The sequence below is a fragment of the Marmota monax genome, unplaced genomic scaffold (assembly GCF_021218885.2).
Source record: "Marmota monax isolate L192 unplaced genomic scaffold, Marmota_monax_Labrador192_F-V1.1 WCK01_AAM20220418_F8-fsc00024, whole genome shotgun sequence".
Taxonomy (NCBI): Eukaryota; Metazoa; Chordata; class Mammalia; order Rodentia; family Sciuridae; genus Marmota; species Marmota monax.
This window is the reverse complement of record NW_026695224.1, coordinates 32,829,911-32,850,521: the sequence shown is the minus strand read 5'-3', so window position 1 is coordinate 32,850,521 and position 20,611 is coordinate 32,829,911. Positions and strand designations below refer to the sequence as shown.

General features: G+C 48.5%; 1 protein-coding gene across 1 annotated transcript; it reads left to right on the top strand.

Annotated features, from left to right (window-relative positions):
* Positions 1-36: 36 nt before the first annotated feature.
* Positions 37-19,910, top strand: Hsdl1 (hydroxysteroid dehydrogenase like 1). The gene is made up of 5 exons (XM_046434865.1): positions 37-118; positions 10,551-10,776; positions 11,627-12,072; positions 12,250-12,477; positions 17,904-19,910. Exons 2-5 carry the CDS (start codon positions 10,557-10,559, stop codon positions 18,000-18,002), a joined length of 993 nt encoding a protein of 330 aa, XP_046290821.1. The 5' UTR covers positions 37-118; positions 10,551-10,556; the 3' UTR covers positions 18,003-19,910.
* The last annotated feature ends 701 nt before the right edge of the window (positions 19,911-20,611 follow it).

Here is a 20,611-nt window from a genome sequence, read left to right as displayed (position 1 = left end):
GGCCTAGCAAGGTTCCGCCCCCGGCGCCTGCGCGGGTCACGTGAGGCGCGCCGGCGGAGACGGGGGCGGCGGCCGCGCGGGTCCGGCGGGACGGGCTCCGGAGATTGTGCCGCAGCAGGTACCGCGCCCCGCCGGGCCCCCTCGCCCCCGGCCCGGCCCTCCCTCGACCCCCGCCGCCCGGCCCCGGCCCTCTCCGCGCCTCCCGCGGGCCCCGCCCGCTCACGGAGCCGCCCTCCTCGGCGCAGCTCTTTATCCCCGTCCCGCGCGGCTCGGCCCGTGCGGGCTCCGCGGCCGCCGCCCGGCCCACTAGCCGGGGTTCGGAGCTGCCGCGCTCAGCGAGCGGGCGCCGCCTCCGCCCCGCGGGAGGGCAGGGCCGCGCGGGCGCCGAGCGCTGCACCTGCTGCCCCGGGCGGCGGGCGTGCACCTCGCGCCGCCGGCCTCCGCGAGCCCCGCCGTCCTGGAGGCCGACTGGGCCGGAAGCGCAGTTCCCGCGTCTACCGGGATGTGGAGTCCGGCCGCCGGGTTGGAGAGAAGCAGGAGACCCGAGGAAGACGGCTCTGGGGGCCTTGCGAAAAGTCAGCTCCCCGGCAGCCGACAGCCGGCATCAGCCTTGAAAAGAGGGCAGTGCTGGCTGGTGGCGAGGGGCACCGAGCCCTGGGGACGGGCGCCCTTCGTCGTGCCTTTTATAGCTTGCCTCATTTAGTTCGCAACGTAGTCTTAGGAATTCTTATGGCCACCTCCTTTTTAAAATTATTTTTTTAGTTTGCGGTGCTGGGGGTTGAACCAGGGTGTTGCACGTGCTAGGCAAATGTTCTGCTACACCCCAGCCCAGTTTAAAATAAGTTTTGACACAGGGTCTCCCTGAATTGCAGAGGTTGGCCTGAAGCTGGCCATCCTGCTTCAGTGTCCGGAATAGCTGGGCTTTATCGGGGGCCAGGTTGGCCATCCGCGTTTTTGCAGATGGCTGAGAAAGCACCATGGTGGTGTAGCTTGAGCCCAACACGTAGCTCTGTGGATTCCAGCCCAGGCAGTCTCAATTCAGTCTGCTTTTAATCCGTATAGGAGTATTCCAGGGGCATTAGGGTTCAACAGATTGGTGATTTTTTTTTTTAAGTAGATTAAAAAAAAAAACAGAAAATTCATAACAAAGTTTACCACTTTAGTCCTCTTAAGTGTATAGCTGTATAAGTTTTTTGAAATTCACAATACTTTACAACACTTCCATCACCCACCCTAATTAACCCCAGCTCCATCTGCAGCCACTCCCCTTGCCCCACTTCTTGGTTACCGTCGGTGATGCAACCTTTGTCTCCATGGATTTTCCTACTGCGAGCATTTAATACAAATGGGATCATATGAGATGTAGCCTTTGTGTCTCGAGTCTGCCTGTCGGCATTGTGTTTTCAAGGCCCTGCATGTTGTGGCATGTATCAGTACTGCATTGTTTTTATGGCTGAATAGCATTCCTTTGTATGGGTAGGCCACGTTGGTTTGTACATCCATGGATGCTGTACCTTCTGGCTATTGTGAACAAGACTGCTGTGAGCACAGGTGTACATAATGTGAGCAGAATTTTTTAATTTGTCATGGGCACATGCTTAGGAGTGAGGTGTGGCTATTTTAATTCCTGTAGCACAAATATACACAAAAGTCAGGTATATTGGATCGTCAGTAAGAATTCTAGTTTTCTACTTTGTGGGTTGCTGCTCTTTCCATTCAGACTCACTTTTGGTTTAGTTGAGTATCAACAAGGGGCAACAGAAATTAAGGAAATTCCAGCAAATCCTAATAGACCAATAATGTCCTTGTCAAATTGGTGATATAAAGTTTGAGATGCTTAATTTTTTTTTCCTCCTAAAGAGTGAAATTTGAGCTTTGAACACAAGGCAGTATTTGAGTCTATTTATTAAATAAATATTGTATACATAGCAGTGTGTCAGGTGCTGTGGAGTGACATTAAAGATGTATGAGATCTCCGTGTCACACTGTTACAAAGCTCCTGGAGTCTTCAAGACTTAAATCTGAAAAGCAGAACTGTAAAACTTAGAAAATAGTATGAGCAAATGTCTTGGGCTAAGGTGGACTTTCTGAAATAAAACACGATGAACACAAATCATAAAGGAAAAAGATACATTTGTTTACATTACAGATTAAGATAATTTATCAGAAGCATTACAAAGACAGCACTGTACAGAGAACTTTTATGTAGAATCCTGTGAATAATTTTTATAGATTTTATAAATTTTTTAGAGAAAAGAAGGCAGCACAGCAGAAAAAAGGGTAGAAGATGAGAACAGGCATTTCACAGATTAGGAAAAAAAATAGCACATGAATTTGAACCCTATTAGTAATCAGAGAAATGTAAAAAGGAGACACTACTAAACGCTGCCGTATAGACGAGGGTGCACTGTGGGCATTCCCGCCAGCGGCTCAGGGGAGGCCACGTGAACTTGCACCCACTGCTGGTGGTGCGTATTTGTCTCTTTGGAAAGACCATTAGCAGTGTGTAGATGTACACTTGGCTGCCTCTGTCCCAGCAGTTCAGCCATGAGGCATGTCCCTTTGAGAACTCTTGCTCAGGTGCCCAGGAATGTTCATTGCAACACTGTTCACACACCAGCAGAAAAACCCACATGCCCTCAGCAGCAGAGTGGACGTGTGAGTCATGGTTGTGTTTCTACGGGACAGTGAAGGTGTGATCCCCAGGTGCAGGTTGGACGTGGCTCCAGACGTCCTTGCATGAGAGATGAAAGCCTCTGCAGTCATGTGGGGTTCCTTCATGTGAAGCTCAAACCAGCAATTTACAGTTTTGTTGTTTAAGAATGGGTGTGTGGCTTGTGCAACTGTTAACAAAAATGATGACCCAGAATTCACGAGTGGCTCCTCTGCAGAGTGGTCAGGAAGGGGGCCCCCCCCCCCCCCCCCCCGGCTCTTGGCTGCTGGCTTTGTTATAGGCTGCTGGCTGAGTGGGCATTTCATTTTATTTTTCTTTGACCCGTGCATAATAGGTTTTGCACACTTGGATGTACTTTTCAAAAAAATTATAAATTACTGGAAAATAGGTCTTAGATGCAGCTCCTGCCCTTGGGAGGCCTGAGCTCTAGTTGGAGAACCCAGATGGAAACTCGTGAGGTGGTTAACTAGCAGCAGGGTGGAGGCAGGGGACGCTGAGAGGCCTCTGGAGGCTGTTGTCCAGAGCTGAGTGGGGCTTGGTGCTGGGCTGTTGCTTGTCATCGCTGTGGCTGGGACTGAAACAGCATGAAGGAGGGGACTCAGCAGGCTGTGGAAGGGCCTGCGGGCGGAGGAGGCCTCAGGTGTGCCCCGTCATTCCCGTGTCCTTCACATGTCCATTGTGGCTGCAGGTGGAGCCGTTGTCATTTGAAGGTGCAGGAATCTCTGAAGAGACTGGTTCCCGATGTGCTCCATGTGGTGTCTTAAGGGATGAGCAGGATTTTTAACCTGTCTCTACTGCCCCAGAAGCCAGGCTGAGGGCTTCTGTCCATCCCCCTTCATCCATCCCTTTGCCCTCACGTCCTGTAGTGACAGCTCTTCCTGAAAGAGGCAGCTTGACACTGATTGATGACCATACAGTTCTGGAGGTCAGAAGAAATCTGCAGTCCTCAAGTGCTGAAACCAAGGTGTCAGCAGGGGTGGCTCTTTCCAAGCTCTGCCCGTTTCAGGAGGCTGCCCGCAGTCCTTGACCAGTGCAGTGCTCTCCGTCTAGGTCCTAGTCTAGAAGGGGAGCCCGTCCGATCATGCTCTGAGCTCTCTTCTGAGGTCACGTCACTTTCTCTGGCTTGGACCTCTGCGCTCTGTCTTACAAGGACGCATACGATCATGCTGGGCCACTTGGGTGATCCAGGGGGATTTTCTCATCCCAGGTCCTTTGTCACTCCCACCAAGTCCCTTTTGCCCGCTAAGGTGCGTATTTGCCAGGGGATGAGGGTGTGGATGCCTCTGGAGGCAGTTATTCCTGTCTACACTCTGTCATTCCGTGTTGCTCTGTTTGGTTTTTCCCGTCGTACTGTATTTTCTTGAAAAACACCTTGGCTGGTCTGTTTAGTGTTCTGCCGTCCACCCAGTCTCGTTTGTGCGAACAACTTGGTGACAACAGTGTTTTAGTCAAGACTTCCCCAAACTCCTGATTCTTGGAGGTTTTCTGTGTTATTTCATTGCCCTTCACGCTACTGCATCCGGGCAGCAGAGCTGTGGCCAGGGTAACGTTACAGCCGCAGCAGTGGCACCTTGAGGAGGTGACTTTGCTCCCTGCAGTTGGATCATAATTTTCTATGGCACTTTGGAACTTGTCTTGTGTCCTTTAGGTTTTTGATGACTCCAGCCCTGATGGATGTTGTGCTGAAAAAGGAGAAGATGCTCTTTTTCCCAGGTTTGGGGACAGTTCTGGTTTTGCTGTGACCACTGCTATTTTAGTTTTCTGCAGAGAGAAGAACACAAAGTTTTTAGCATCCTCTCCCACTTTATTTTTTCCCACCTCTAACATAGTTCCATTGCCTACATCAGGACTTACAGCTGGACGATCAGAATATGTACGTTTAGGCTGGTGAGTGACCACCAGCACCAACTTATTGTGTGTGTGTATGTGTGTGTGTGTGTTGGAAACACTGAAGATCTACCCTCTGGCATGTTTCAGGTATACAGTGTAGTATTAACTGGTCACTGTGCTGTGCATTAGGTTTCCAGAACTTACTCATAGTGGAAAGTTTGTACCCTTGGGCCAGATTTTTCCAGTGTCCCCACCCCTAGCCTCTTTGATCCATCATTCTACTCTGTTAAGAAAACAAAGCTTCATAACAACTTCTTGCAAGTGGATTGTATAGGATTCAGGATTTTACTGAGTTTTTAGTGTTGTTTTCCAAATGGGCTTCTCTAAGTTACAGACCCCATTAGGCTGCTGTAACAAAACTGGGTGGCCTGTCAACATTTCTCACAGTTCTGCAGGCCGTGAAGTTCAAGATCAAGGTGCTGGCAGGTCAGGTGTCTGGTGAGGCCAGTTCCTCTGAGATGGTGGTGCCTTCTGTGTTTGTCCTCACACAGTGGGGTCCTCATGACCAGCTGCCTTCCTGAGACCTTGCTCCCTAACCCCTGGGGTGTTAGGGCCTACCCCAGGAACAGGGGCTGATGGACACAAACATGAAGACCAAAGCACAGACTGATACCTTTATTGCAGAATTTTGGTCTGTGCAGCTTAGTGTCTGTGTTGGTGGGTAAGCTTCTAGATTTGATTGTGTAATAAACTGTAAAATTGTGAGGTTTTGGAATTTAATGGCTCTGGGGAGATACTGATTTTTCTTTCATTAGAAAGGTAACTTTCCATCATGTGTGTAGGGTGGGAAAGAACTGGAGGGATGGAGGGACTTGGTAATTTCCTGTTTCCCTTTTATGAACCAGGGGGTCGGGAGGACATGTGAGGTTCAGCCTCAGCCCACCTGCATCACCAGGGTGTGGCACATCCCCTCCAGCCGCCTTGCAGCTGCCTGTCACCTTCCCAAATTGGACTGCTTGTCACCTCCGTCAGTGCCCCAACTAAGTCCAGCCACCTGACCAGAAAGCCTTCCAGTGCCACTGTGCTCTGTGCAGCCCTAAGCTGCAGGCACGTTGAACTCCACCTCCCGAAAAGCAGCCAGACCTTTCAGTGCTGCCCTCTCTGGGGGCCTGGCCTCTGGTCCCCTTAGCCTCTGCCCAGGGATCTCCTCCTCCAGGCTCCCCTCCTTCCTCCACAGTGCCCTGCTGCCGGGCTGTGCAGGTGCTCAGTTTATCCTTCTGTGGGTTCCACGTGCCAGGGCAGCAAGGAATCCTGGTTCATTCCTACAGTGTCCTCGTCCCTGGCTCTCGGGGGGCTTCTCCCATGCTGTTGAGTACTGTTCACCATGTAGGCTTCCCGCACGAGCTCCTCTGCAGGCCCTGTGGAGACTGGCAGGAAGAGCCTCATCTAATCCAGCACTTGTCGGTTGAGCTGCTCTACCAGGGATCGGAGGTGCTGGAGTGGCACAGAGTAAGGTTTGGCCTCTGCCCTTCAGGAGCACAGGCTACTGGGGTGGCACAGACCCAGCAGTCCTAGGACAGCACGTGTGGCACAGGGCAAGGGACAGCGTTCAGAGATTCCTTTTGCTTCCTCCTTCCCAGAGCTCCCACCCCTCACGACACCAAGTTGCCTCGACTGCTGCCACTTTCTTCACCGCCATGCCTGCCAGGGGATTAGGCAGGTGTTAGATACCTGAGCTCAGGTGGGCCAACCAGGAGTTTGGAGTAGGGATGCCAGGGTGGGTCGCGGTCATGTAGAGGTTCAGATGGAAGCTACAGGAACTGAGAGCATGGTGTGCGACGAGGGGGCTGGTGAAACCCAGGCTGCCGGCAGGGAGAGACAGGTGACTGAAGCAGCTCTCTGCCTGTCCCAGGCAGCTGGCTGGCTGCCTGGGCGCTGTCCCCGAGGTTTCCTGGTATGATTCCTTCCTCCCTCCCTTCCTGGCTCTGTCTCTGAGGTTTCCTGGTATGAATCATTCATTCATTCCCCCCCCCCCCCCCCCCCCCCCCCCCCCCCCCCCCCCCCCCTCCCCTCCCCTGAGGTTTCCTGGTATGATTCCGTCCTTCCTCCCTTCCTTTTCCTCTCCTTCCTTTTCCTCTCCTTCCTTCCTTCCTTCCCTCCCCCCTTCTTCCTCCCTCCTTCAGTCCCTCCCTCCCTGTCTCCCCAACCCTTCACTTTCTCTTCGTCTTTCTCTGTGATACTGGGGATCAAACCCAGGGACTCTGTGTCATTGAGCTATGTTTGCAGCCCTTTTTATTTAGTTTAGACAAGGTCTTGCTAATTTGCCAAGTCTGTCTTTGAACTTGGGATCCTCTTGACTCAGCCTTCCCAGGTGCTGGGATCACAGGCGTGTGCCCTCATACCAGGTAGATTTCCACCTTTGTCCAAGCTAATTTTGGATGGGTTTTTGTTCCATCACATGAGAAAAAAAGGTGCAGGTCCAGGAGAGCTTGCTCCTGCTGGGCACGAGGGTCTACTGTCCCCAGGCAGACCTCGGCTCTTACTCTGAGACAAGGCAGTTTGCAAATATTTTCCTGCCTACTCATGGAATGGGAATTTTTGTGTTTTCTTAATTTTTGAAAACTTTAATGTTCACTTTATACAAAAATATTGCCAGCAGAGCTACAAGGACAAAAGAAAGGACTTGGTTTCTTCTGGGTTTTTGTTCTTAAGAGTACAGCTGCATATCCACCGGAAGCCTAGAACAAGCAGAGAGGAGACCAGGGGTCATTACAGCTAGCACAGAAACCTTGGGAAACCGCTGGAGCATCTGCTGCTAGAGACTACCTCACTGATGTTCCAGTCCTTGAGCAGCTTCAGCCTGAGGCCCTCAGAGGCCCACCTCCCCTTTCTTCCCCCAAATGTCTCTATACACCCTTAGTGCAAGTGATATCCCGAGTGGCTTTGACTGCAGCCTGTCCATCTTGGTATAATATGGCATTTGTTTTCTCATTGAAAACTTATTTTTTTTTTTGGTACTGGGGATTGAACCCAGGGGTGTTTAACCACCAAGGCACATCCCCAACCCTTTTAAAATATTTTATTTAGTGACAGGGTCTCACTGAGTTGTTAAGTGCCTTGCTAAGTTGCTGAGGCTGGCTTTGAACTCGAGATCCTCCTGCTTCAGCCTCCCAAGCTGCTGGGATGCCAGGCGTGTGCCACTGTGCCCGTGGGAAACCTTGTTTTAACATCGCAGAGGTATGTCCACCTGCTGTTGGAGGAATAGCTCCAGTATTCCAAGCATCGCAGTGTTTAGTCGTGGCTTTGTTTCTAGTGTCGCCACATTTTGAGAGGTCCTAGTGCGTGATTGTTTTGCATCCACTCTCTGCGTGGTCTCGTGCTTGCTGACTTATGACTGGAGATGCACATACACTTTGAAAAGGTGATTTCTGGAGCTCCCCACTTAGGATGATCTAGCATGGGATCTTAATTTTTAGTGTTCTTTCTTTTTCTTTTTTTAAAAATATTTTTCAGTTGTCAATGTACCTTTATTTTATTTATTTATATGTGGTGCTGAGGATCGAACCCAGGGCCTCCCACATGCCAGGCAAGCGCTCTGCCCCTGAGCCCCAGCCCAGCCCCTTAGTGTGCTTTCTTGTGAGCAGTCAGGGCTCTGGTGACTGTGGGGCTTACCTTGTAAGCTGTGACTCTTTTTTTCAAGCATTTTTTAAAATTTTATTTTTTAGTTGTACTTGGACACAATACCTTTATTTTATTTATTTATTTACTTGTATGTGGTGCTGAGGATCAAACCCAGGGCCCTGCCCGTGCTAGGTGAGCGCTCTACTGCTGAGCCCCAGCCCCTAAGCCGTGACTCTTGAAGCTCTCCCTGCAGCAGGGGGAGGACTGTGACTAGGGCCCTGGGCAGCTTCAGAATGGGGCGCAGGGAGGAGGGGCAGGACCCTCCCCAGGTTCAGCTCCTGCACTGTGTGGAGGGCAGCAGCTCAGAGACAGAGGCCCTGAGTTCCTGGTGTGCTTGAGGAGCTCGGGCGCCAAGGGCCTTGCCCTGGTGGGAGATGGACAGAGGGGAAGACGTGGTGTGTCCAGACTTCCTTGAGCTTGATGTCTCATGGCAGGAGGGCTCAGCTCCTCTGGTCCATGAGGAAAGACTCAGCTGTTCTCTCGGATCCTGGTTCTGTGCTGCTGAAGTCTGTGGGGTTTTCTTGTCCTCGTCACCTTGTCACCTTTACTGTAGGAGGCCAGTGTCTGTGGATGGAGCCCAGCACACAGCATTTTACCTGTAGGAAGTAAAGTAGCCCAACTCTATTTGAGAAAAACAATTTTTTAAACTGCATGTCACATCATCTTAGTAAGACAGTGACGTGAAATTTGGCATCGGGGACCTGTACCCTCTGGGGGTGTAGGAGTCCTGCTCACCTGCTGCTTCTGCGCTCTGTCTCATTTCTTCCGCGTGTCTGTTGGCTTGCAGCTTGGGCCACACGTTGTATTTATCTGAAGATTTTGTCCTCATTGTCTGCCTTTCGTCACAGTGTGGCGTCAGTGCGGGGTGTCCATTGGGTACTTATTCTGTGTTCTGCTTATCCAACTTCTCCTGCCGTCCTTGGGCACTGTTCCACTGGAGTGGGAGGAGCTCCCTCACCTTCTGAAGTCTGCACCGGGTTTTGCTGTTATTCTTGAGTATTTTCTTAGTGTCAGGACTTTTTTTCCATAATAGAATTTCTTTAGGAAGGTCACTCCCGGAAATTTTATATTTATTTTCTTTCTTCTTTCTGGCTTAAAATCAACTTTCTTGTATATAATGTAAGCTGAATCTTAATGTTTGTGTACATATGAGCTACCTGTAATTTAATTTTTTTAATTTTTGTTTTTTGGTACTGGGGATTGAATCCAGGACTGGTCTGCCATTGAGCTACATCCACAGCCTCTCCTTTGATTTTTTAATTTTGAGACGGGCCTGGCCAAGTTGCCCAGGCTGGCCTTGAACAACTCCTGCCTCAGCCTTCCAAGTAGCTGGGATGACACGAGTGCGCCACTGCTCCCAGATTTGTAATTTCATTTTACCTGTGATTTCTTTTTAGTTCAGGTCATTTGATATTCTGTCCCTCATGAATAGTGCACAGTGGGCCAGACTGCAGTGGCTCCTGTGGGGTAGACCTGGAGGAGTTCAGCTCCTGTGGTCGTGGTGCCGGGCCCTCGTGTCTGCCCTCCCTCCGCCTCTGTGGAGTCTTCTGATGCAGGCACATGTACCAGATTCTACAGCAGTACAAAGACCCTGTTGAACATTGCCTCTTCACAGAGGTACTGTTACTCGGTTTGTCTTTGAGTCCTCAGCCTCTGTCACAGTGCGCGGAAATGCCTGTTCTGTGCACATGTGACGGGGTTGTGTTGGACTTCTCTCCAGCCTAAGGGCCACGCAGATGTCACCATGTCAATCAAGTTAGTAAGCTGGAGGAGATCTTACTCTGCCGCCATGACAAAGCTGTTGCCTCAAGTTTGGGAGGTGTCCCTTTGATTTTAATATGATTTCTGTTTCCTGTCAGAGTTTATGAAAGCTTGTCTCTAGAGGATTGTAGGCCCCTGGAGGCTGAGGCCAGGTCCTGACACTACCTTTGTTTTTTCTATTTTGTCTCTACCTGGGTAGCAGGGCCTCTGCACTTGCTGACTGACTGGAGCAAGGAGATAAACACAGCTCCTGGCTGTCGGGGGAATTTAAGTCTGTGCCTTTTATTACATTAGGCTAGGAATCTTTTTAAGGCCCAGCATACGGTATTTATCTCCATCCTCAAGAATGGATCTGATTTTAGGAGAAACTTGGTATCTTATGGTAGTATTTAGATTAACTTCCTTGGAAGAAGAGATCTTCATAAGCCATAAATGTTAAATAATGAGCTCGTTAATTGGCTGGGTCCCTGGCTGCGCATTTTGGGAAGCTGCTGTTACTCAAGTGAGAGTTGTCAGGATCTGGCAGCTGCTCAGGTCTGTCTGCATGTGGGTGTTGCTGTTCTTTACCTTTTTCAGCTGAGAGCCCCTCTCTCTGTCCCTGCAGGTTGCCATGGCTGCCGTTGACAGCTTCTACCTCTTGTACAGGGAGATTGCCAGGTCTTGCAATTGCTATATGGAAGCACTGGCTTTGGTTGGAGCCTGGTACACGGCCAGGAAAAGCATCACCGTCATATGTGACTTCTACAGTCTGATCAGGCTGCACTTCATCCCTCGCCTGGGGAGCAGGGCAGACCTCACCAAGCAGTACGGAAGATGGGCCGTCGTCAGTGGTAACCTGATTTAAAACCTAACAGTCTTTTCTGGTTAGGGTCTTTTAACTCAGCTGCTTTACTTCAGGGGCTATTGAATTTAGTGATTTCGTGGGAACATGCTGTAAGAACAGTTAGGATTCCTGATATGATTATGTTCACATCTTTTTTTTTTCTTTTTTGGGGTACTAGGGAGTAAGCCCAGGGGTGCTTTACCATTGAGTCACACCCCCAGCCCCTTTTGTTTTTAATTTTGAGACAGGGTCTCACTCAGTAGTTTCAGGCCTCACTGAGTTTCTGAGGTTGGCTTTGAAGTTGGAATCCTTCTGCCGCATCCTCCTGTGCCTGACAGTTTATGTCTTTTTACTGCCCCTGTCACAGGAGGACCTGGCCTTGTGTGATTCATATTTTTCTTGTCTCCCACCCCACCCCCCATCCAAGGCCTGCTGCAGCTCGGCTTTCTCTCTCTCTTTTTTTCTTTTTTGCTGTTTCCATCCTGTCCTTAGAGATGGTCACCACTTTCAGAAAGACTTCACCTATTTGAAATTTTATTTTAATTTATTGTGTCCCAGAAAGTTTCTTCTGGCACCCATACAAGCCAGATGGGCGTTTGGAAACAAGTCCTGCCGTGTTTCTCAGCGTGGCGGGAGTGTGAAGTGCCACACGCCTTGCCTGTCTGTCAGGTGCCTGGAGAGCAGTCCCCACACATCATTCACGTTGTGGAATCAGCTTTGGCCTTGAAGGACAGACACTAGAACTCTCTATATTTTTAGTGTGACTTTCTCTCTAATTAAGCCTGGCAGTGGGGTAGTTGAGATTCATTGCAGAAGACTCTGAAGAGCCTATTCCTGTTTCCTGGCTTGCATTGTAGGTGCAACAGATGGGATTGGAAAAGCCTATGCCGAAGAGTTAGCCAGCCGAGGTCTCAACGTTATTCTGATGAGTCGGAATGAAGAGAAGCTGCGGACAGTTGCCAAAGACATAGCCGACACCTACCAAGTGGAAACGGATATCATAGTTGTGGACTTCAGCAGGGGCCGTGAGATCTATGTTCCTGTTGCAGAAGCCCTGAGGGACAAAGACATTGGCATCTTGGTAAACAATGTGGGTGTGTTTCACCCCTACCCCCAGTATTTCACTCAGGTCTCCGAGGACAAGCTCTGGGACATCATAAATGTGAACATCGCCGCTGCTAGTTTGATGATCCACATAGTGTTACCGGGAATGGTGGAGAGAAAGAAGGGTGCCATCGTCACCATCTCCTCCGGCTCCTGCTGCAAACCCACTCCCCAGCTGGCTGCGTTCTCTGCCTCTAAGGTCAGGCTTATTGGGAGTGGAATTCTGACTGCTGACAAACGTCACGTCTGCCTGGAGGGGCGGTCTGTCAGCAGCTCATGTTTGCTTATGATAAAAAGTCTCTTTTTTTTTTGTCCTGCATTTTCTTTCAAGTTCCTCCCACCCCTAAATTAAAAGTCTTCTCCTCACTCTTGACAGGCCTACTTAGACCACCTCAGCCGAGCGCTGCAGTACGAGTACGCCTCTAAAGGGATCTTCGTGCAGAGCCTCCTCCCCTTCTACGTGGCCACCAACATGGCTGGACCTAGCAGCTTTCTGCACAGATGCCCCTGGCTGGTGCCTTCACCAAAAGTATATGCACATCATGCTGTCTCTACCCTGGGGATTTCCAAAAGGACCACAGGATACTGGTCCCACTCTATTCAGGTAGCAGTGTGCTTTCAGTTCTTAGAACTGGGTGAGTCTGAAGCCTCATGCAGAAAGAGGAGATTGGAAATTCTGATTCTTAAACTTCACATCTTAAATAATTTTGTTTAAGACATTACATTTTCTTCAGTGGGATTATTAAGAATTTTCAAAACTTTAATTGGGTGACACCTGAAACATGCTGCTTTAAGTTAACTGGATGGTAGAAATATAAAAATGCTAATTATTTACATGGGAACTTAGAGTAAAGACTCTAGCTGGGCAGGGGGTGCACTCCTGTAATCCCAGCAGCTTGAGAGGCTGAGGCAGGAGGATCGTGAGTTCAAAGCCAGCCTCAGGAACTTAGCGAGATCCTGAGCAACTTGGCAAGGCCCTGTCTCAACATAATATATAAAAAGGGTTGGGGATGTGGTTCAGTGGTTCAGTGCCACTGGGTTTAATCCCCAGTATCAAAAAAAAAAAAAAAAAGATTCTAGTGATGCTGGCGGGAATTGGGGGCGTGCTTCTAATCCCAGCTACTTGAGAAGTTGAGGCAGGAGGATCACAAGTTTAATGCCAGCCTGGGTAATGTAGCAAGACCCTGTAACAAAAAAAAAAAAAAAAAAGCTGATGATGAAGCTTAGTGGTAGAGAGCTTGCCTAGTGTGCATGAGGCTCTGGGTTTGTTACCTAGTATTGAAAAAAAAAATTCTAGTAATGCTTAAAAGGGGGTACCTCTAAGTGAACAGTCAAAACTACCAGAGCAAAACTACCAGTTAGGTCTATATTTTATACAACCATATGGCAAATAGTGTCTTGGAATATTCTTAAACTCATTTGTTCAAGCATAGAATTTTTAAAAAAGTTTGTTACTCAGACATGACAAAGATTTGGGTCTTTTAGGAATATTTTAGTTTTGTTAAATGTATGAATTGTGATATAAGGGAAATTTATAACGATAAACTTATAATGATAAATTTGTGTTTCATTATTTGGCATAGAAAATAGGTGTGAGCTGGGTGTGGTGGTGTATATCTGTAATTTCAGCCACTCAGGAAGTTGAGGCAGGAGGATCACAAGTTTGAGGCCAGCCTCAACAATTTTTTGAGACCCTCAGCAATTTATGTAACCCCTGTTTCAACATAAAAAATAGAAAGTACTGGGGATGTAGCTCAGAGGTAAAAGCACCCCTGGATTCAATCCCCAGTATCAAAAAGGAAATACTTGGCATTTTCTTAATGATAACACAAATATTTTGGGGACTGTTTGCAAAAGATTATTAGACTTAGTACTACAGACTCATTGTTTGTGTATTAGACTTACCACTCCAAAATAATCTCATACTAAATTAATAGTTAATTTTCACTTTTCTCAAAAGATGTGACTAAAGGTTTCTTATTTATTTATTTAATTTCATTTTTAAATTTATATATAACAGCGGAATGCATTGTAATTCTTCTTTTTTTTTTAAATATTACATGTGTAGAGCTCAATCTTTCATATCTCTGGTTGTATACTCACATAGACATACTCACATCAATTCGTGTCTTCATACATGTACTTTGGATAATAATGATCATCACATTTAACCATCAAAAGATTTCTGTTTTTAAAAAAGCCATTTGTCACCATTTGGGGTGAGGCACAGCTGTGATCCCAGCGGTTATGAGGGCTGAGGCAGGAGGATGGCAACTTATCATCGAGGCCCTATCTATCTAACAAAGAAAATAGAAAAAACAGTGCTGAGGGTATGGCTCTGAGGTTGGAGCCCCTGGGTTCAGTCCTTAGGACCACACACACAAAGGAAGCAGTTTATCTAAGTGGCTATTTCCAAGTCCCTAATTACCTGAGAAAAGGGAGAAAGCTAAACAGTAGTTTAGGAGCCACTGACCTTGAAGTTCTCTTAGAAGTGAAGATGGCCTGAGGTGGGTTCAGGCACTGTCTGTGTGAAACACCATGGTTTTATTTTTCTCCACATTTTTTTTATTGGTGCCTTCAGAGTTGAAGCACCAGTGTTTTAATCACAACTATGTTCCCATGATGAACTTTTCTCAACAATGTGTGTTTTCTGTCAAGACATTCTGTGAAGCTGATTTATCCCTAGAGTACTTTCCCATACAGAGTTGTTAAATGTTCTGTTCCACTTTTCCTTTTTTGATTTTATTTACTTAAATTATTTTCAACATAATCACTTTTTTTTTTTTTTAGTTTTACAATAGAGATTTGATTTGTTACTGTTTTGTCTCAAACATATTTTACTGGTAGCTTTTGCTGCTAACTTTTTTTTCTATTGTTATTGTTTTTTGAATGTAGTTCACCCAAGTCACAAAGATCTAGATTTTATCATGATTTCAATCCTGTCGCGCTTTAGTCTATGAGAAATTGAATATGCCAACCTGTGGTATGATGTTTTATTTTGTGCTGTTTACTTCAGTTTGTCATCTACATTGTGAATTAAATAAGCATGACCTTCTGTGTTTGCTGGTGGTGAGAGGAGGAGGTCGGTAGTGGCTGTGGGTGCTCGGCTTGTTGCCCGTCTGTATTTGCAGCCACAGTTGCACTAGCATCCCCCTCCTCAGGCTGGAGTGGATGGAGCAGGAAGGGCTGAAGGCCTGTGCTTTAAAAAGCTAGGATGCCATGGCCCAGATAGGTGGCACTGGGGGTGGGTCAGGTGTGAGGAGTGGAGGGACAGTGGAGAGATCAGGGGCAGGGACTGGTGGGAGCCGTGTGCATGCTGGTTTCAAAGGTCCTGGGGAGTGTTTCAGAGAAGTGGAGGCGGCTGCTGACAGATGGGAGCTCAGGTGAGAGATCTGTCAGGAGACTTGGCTGCAGTGACAGCTGTGGGAGTGGGCCACATCCCCTGAGAGAGGAGTTTGGTGAGAGTCGCAGGGTGTCCAGCAGAGGGGTATGGGGAAGCCAGGTGGGGACTCAGTGCACCTCTCAGGGAAGCTCTGCTTCTGCCTCTGAGAGAGCTCCAGCCGAGGCTGAGAGTCCGGGCTTGCGTGCCTTAGGCTCTTTTCCATGCTTCCTGAAGCCTCACCTGCTTGGGCTCTGGGTAAGGTGTCTGCATTTTCATTGCTGGTGAAGATTTCCAGCTAGTCCTGTGTGTAAGTTTCTACTGACCTCTTCCTCCTCTTAGAGTCCCCGAGACTCCTGAACAGTGTGGCTTCAGGGGCTGCTCCGCTTACTTCAGGAGTCGCATTGGTATGGTTGCACAGGAGCGCCAGACAGACTGGTCAGGACCCCAAAATGTGAGACCCACCCAACCACCTCCAGTTCCCTTGGCTCAGTTTGGCTGGTCTTTCTCGCAGATCCCAGTATAGAGACCGTGGCATTGCTTCCCTGTAACTCGTCAACTGAGGGATCAGTGAGTGGGCTCTGTAGTCTGTCAGTACCCAGGGATCAAGTGCTCTCCTTTTCCCCTGGCTCCCCACCCTGCTGCCCAGGGTGTTCATACCTCTTAGAAATGCCCCAGAGAGAGAAATAAGACAGATGGAAGGGAAGGAAGGGGAGGCCAAAATAGTTTTTTTTTTTTTTTTTAAATCCTAAGGCCCATGCTTGTTGGAGGCCCATGCCATTTAGGTTTCATTTTGGGAAGAGGGCTCCCCGTGGCCCGGGAACACTCCCCCCTGCTGTCCCTGCACCCTCAAATATCAGGCTCTCTAAGCAACATGAAGAATGTCTGTGTTGTTGCAAATGAAAAATTAAGGACCCAGATGAACAAAGGGTAATTTTTGGTCCTGGCTCTTTACTCTGTGCCAGTGGAGTCTCCTTGGAACAGGCAGAACATACCTTGATGCTGTTCCCCTGAAGTGGGCAAGGGCCAGGGGTGGGAATGAAAAAGCCGATTTTTAGATGCTGATTGCTCCCCCACTGATGGTTGCACAGGCCACACTGATGGTTGTTGGTGTGGCCTTCCTGGAGGTGCAGGCCATTTATTGAGAAGAGGGTCAGTGACCTGTCCCCACTTCAGTTCTTTCTGGGCTGGGACAGTGGTACCTACCAAGGGCCTATCCATCCCTTTTCCTTAATATCTAAGCCATTAGAACTTTCTTGTGATCTTGAACAAACCTGTCATGTAGGGTTTTTCTGTCTCAGCACCATTTGAGTAAGTATTTCCTGGTTTGGGGGAGCTGTGTTGTGCATCACAGGGTGCTGGGGGACATCCCTCGCCTCCATGAGATACCAGTGGCATCCACTGCCAGTGTCACAGCCATGTTTCCAGACATTGCCATCTCTCCTCTGGGTTGAGACTTCTGGAACAGAATGGTAGCAGCAGGACTCCCTCTTGTTCCATGAGCCCCCTCGTCTCACCCTAGAGACCCTTCCAAAGTCCTGGTGTTTCTCAGTTCTCTTGTTTAAAGTTGCTCCAGCCTGCCCCCCAAAAACTTGCTTTTCTCATGTTGGCCACGAATGCCTGTTTGTTCCAGCTGACTTACTGCTCTAGGGCTTTGTGATTCTTCACCCTGAACATGCCGTTTATGCCACATTAAGTGAAGATGCTTCATTGTAGAACAGGTGGTGCTGCTGCTGGTGGTTCTTCCCACAGGAAAACCCATGTCCCAGAGATAGGCCTTGGGGAGAAAGAAAGTGGCCAAAGGATGATGGAGAGGGAGCTCAGCTCACCGTCAGCTTCCCCTCTCCAGGGCGGGAGGCCAAGACACAGGAGAGGAATGACAGGGACAGGGACGGGCTGCCAGGGGGAGGAGAGTCGTGTCTTTCCTAGGAATGGCACAGGCCTTCCAGGAGTGCTGTGGCGCCTTTTGTCTGTCCTTCCCTGCTCTGGTGTGTCTGTCGTGGTGGGTGGTAAGGGTCCTTCACCTCAGGAGGGTGGGTGCAGGGAGACTGGGCAAGTCCAGGTCACGCTAGTCCTGGATGACAGTTCTGGATGACACCTGGTGACCACCCGCAGAGCCGAGTAGAATCTGACCCAAAGGTTACGGTGACCAAGGGGACAGACGCAAAGTGAAGGCAGAGATGCCATGCCTCTTCATCCCAGGCCAGCCACCGGGGGCCACCTGCAGGCTCGAGAGAGGAGTCCGTGTCTTCCACAGAAGCAGCCTCAGGTCCCTCAGGAGTAATCTAGGCCACTGTTAACTCAGAGCCCCCACGTCAGACGTGATCCACAGCGAGGCCAGCAGGAGACCCTCAGTGCATTGCCCAGTCACGTGGCCATGAAGATTAGCAGTTCTAAGTCACTTAAGAGCAGGTGAAGCTGGAGGGTGTACTTGGGGTTTTCCTTGAAACAATGAGTGTGTCTAGAGTCTAGGGTAATACCTTATGGAGAGAGAGGTGTTCAGTACGTAAGTGCTCAGGGGCTTTCTCCTTTGAGTTTGAAGTGGTTGGAAGGTGTTCATTGGGTTAAATTGTGCTGATCTCTGCTCTGATTCCTTCAGTGTTGATGGTTTGAGGCTCTAACCTTATAACCCTTTCTCTTTTTGTCTTTAGTTTCTTTTTGCACAGTATATGCCTGAGTGGCTCTGGGTATGGGGAGCAAATATTCTCAACCGCTCCTTACGCAAGGAGGCCTTAGCCTGCAAAGCCTGAGTCCCGACCGTCAGTCAAGTTTTGCCAAGTCATGGTAACCGGCAGTATTCCGACATTTGGAAACACATTTAATTTATCTGATGTATTTTCTTTTTGACTGATGATCAGTGTGCTGTTAATTCATCATTTGTAAGGCAAAGTCTTGGAGAGCTGTGATAAACCTCCAGGGCCAGTGGATGGCGTGGAACAAATAACCCCTGAGTGTGGGAACTGGTGAAGACGCCTAGATGTGATTGCTTTGTTCCAAGCTGTTCAAGAGGGGTGTTGACATCAGAGCCACGGCAGCGAACGCTTATAACAGACTTGTCAGCGCTTCAGTTTCCGATGTCGTGTTTTAAGGGAAATGGCCTATTTTTCCTTTACAGATGACAGCAGTGTTAGTTTTGAAATGTTCAGTAGGAAGACTATTGAAAAGTGTTATTTTGTAACTGAGATCTCTGGTGTTAGCTTAGGAATCTGGTTGGGCTGCTGGAGGACAGAGATGCAGAACCTGTGTGCTGTGCTGTGTGTGAGCAGCTCTACACAGGGTTAAGTTACAAAAGAGCCTTGTCAGGGTGGGTAACGGGAAGCTTCACGGGGTGATACAGACCCAGGCTCTTCCTTTCCAGACCAGACAAGCCTGCTGGGTTTGTGCTGTGGGTTTGCCTGTCTGCTGCTGCTTCCTCCATGTCGTTTGTGTTTCCCAGGTCTGGGGTGAGTGTGTTCCTAGACTTGGAGATCTAATGAGTAACCTTTAGTCACTATCTTTTGATTTGTAATTGTGCTCAAGTAGTGATTTCTGAACCTATGATCCATTTTATAACTGAAACTTAGCCCTTTTGAGCTTGTTATAGCTGGTTTTCATACACTTTTCTATGTAAAATGATTCCATTCCGGTAGTAGTATTGATATAAACATCAAGTATTTATGGAATAGTACTAAAAATATGGACAGATTATGTGTGTGATATGATGTATCTGTTGCAATAATGTTAGAAGCTCATTTTTTGGTCCATGTAATGAATTATGCATTATTGTGAGTACTTTTATTGATGTAATGATAATTATGCACAAACCCCACAATATGGATTAGCATTGACACCTACAGTGAAATGTCTTTAATTCAGATCCTATAAAGCCAACCATTTTTTGTGGGCCACATACCTAGCACTCAGAATTTATGTAAGTTTCTATATGAATATGGTAACATGGGCGGATTTAAAATTCAGAGCTTAATATCATGACACTGAAGAAGCTGGTCATTTGGTTGAGGCCAGGACTGGTGTGGGATCGTCCTGCTGTGAGGCCGTCTTCCACAGTATGCCTAAGCACACCTGAGTGTTGCACACACGTTTTTGCCTGTGACCTTCCTTGAAGCATTTCCAGATGTGACATGGATTCAGAAGATGAGTGGCTAAGTTCCCAAGCTCTTCCGCTCCTAAATCATGTCTTCAAAACACAGAAGTGGAGGCACAGTGCAGCTGGATCCTTGACTTCACACCACACTGATGGAATCTGCGCTATGTGTGATTGCAGCAGCAGCAGCTTTCTGTAGCCACGCTGTTGTGTGATTCTGTGTAAGCCAGGTCCCGGTGCTGTCTTAGGGTTAGGGATCAGGTGGGTGGCGCGGCACTGGTAAACACGCCTGGCCCGTGGTACTCTGAATTCTGCCCTTGGCAGGATGTAGCCAGACATGCTGACTGGTGCAGATGTGGTGCAGACTGGTCCCCAGCTTCAGGGGAAGAGCAAGACTGAATTTCCTTTGGTTTTCTAGCTTTCATAAAACACCACCTCCCCAAAGCTCACTTGAGAGTTGGTTGGTCACTGTGGATGGGGTCTCTTATTCAGAATGTGGGGAATCTGAACCTTGAAACTTGGTCTGTGAACTGGAAATGTAACAATAAAAGCAGTTGCTCTGTCTCCTCTGGAAGAGGCTTTGCTCCAAGTATTTCTAAGCTGGTTGGTTGGAAGGAGGGTTTCTCTTTTTCCTCATAGAAATGATTACCAAAAATTAACCTGTGAACACCTGTGGTCATAATTCATTAAAAGCTGAAGCTTCAGGAACATAATTATGTGTGACTGTCAAGGAAGCTTCTGAAGCCTCCAAGCTATTTTTCCATCTCGTCTCCGGAGGGTTGAGGAGGATGAAGTTGGGCGCAGCCACGGCACTTGCAGTGTGCAGACGGTGGGCGATTTGAGTGAGCTGTTTCGGGCGAGTGGTGGGGCTGAAGGAGGCTGAAGGCCAGACTGTGGTGGGTTCCAGAGAGTGGGGAGGAGAGGGAAGGGAGTCCCAGAAGACAATCCTGAGGGGCCTTTTTTGTTTTTCCTATGTCGAAGACAAAGTTCTGTTAGGTTTGGGATGCAGAGGGTTAGGGATATGTCCTCAGTCTTGACACTCTGTGTTCCAGAACCATCTCCAGACTGTCCATTCCTCTCAGTACAGGCCCCAACCTAACAACTTAGGATGGTTCAGTGTACGACTTTTTGACTTTACGATGGTGTGAATGCTAAATGCGATGATATGAACTGTGTTTTGACTACTCTCTCCCAGGCAGGTGATATACACTTCAGTCCTCTCAAAATGCTGGGTGGTGGCAGAGAGCTGTAGCTCCCAGCCAGCCCTGTGAACAC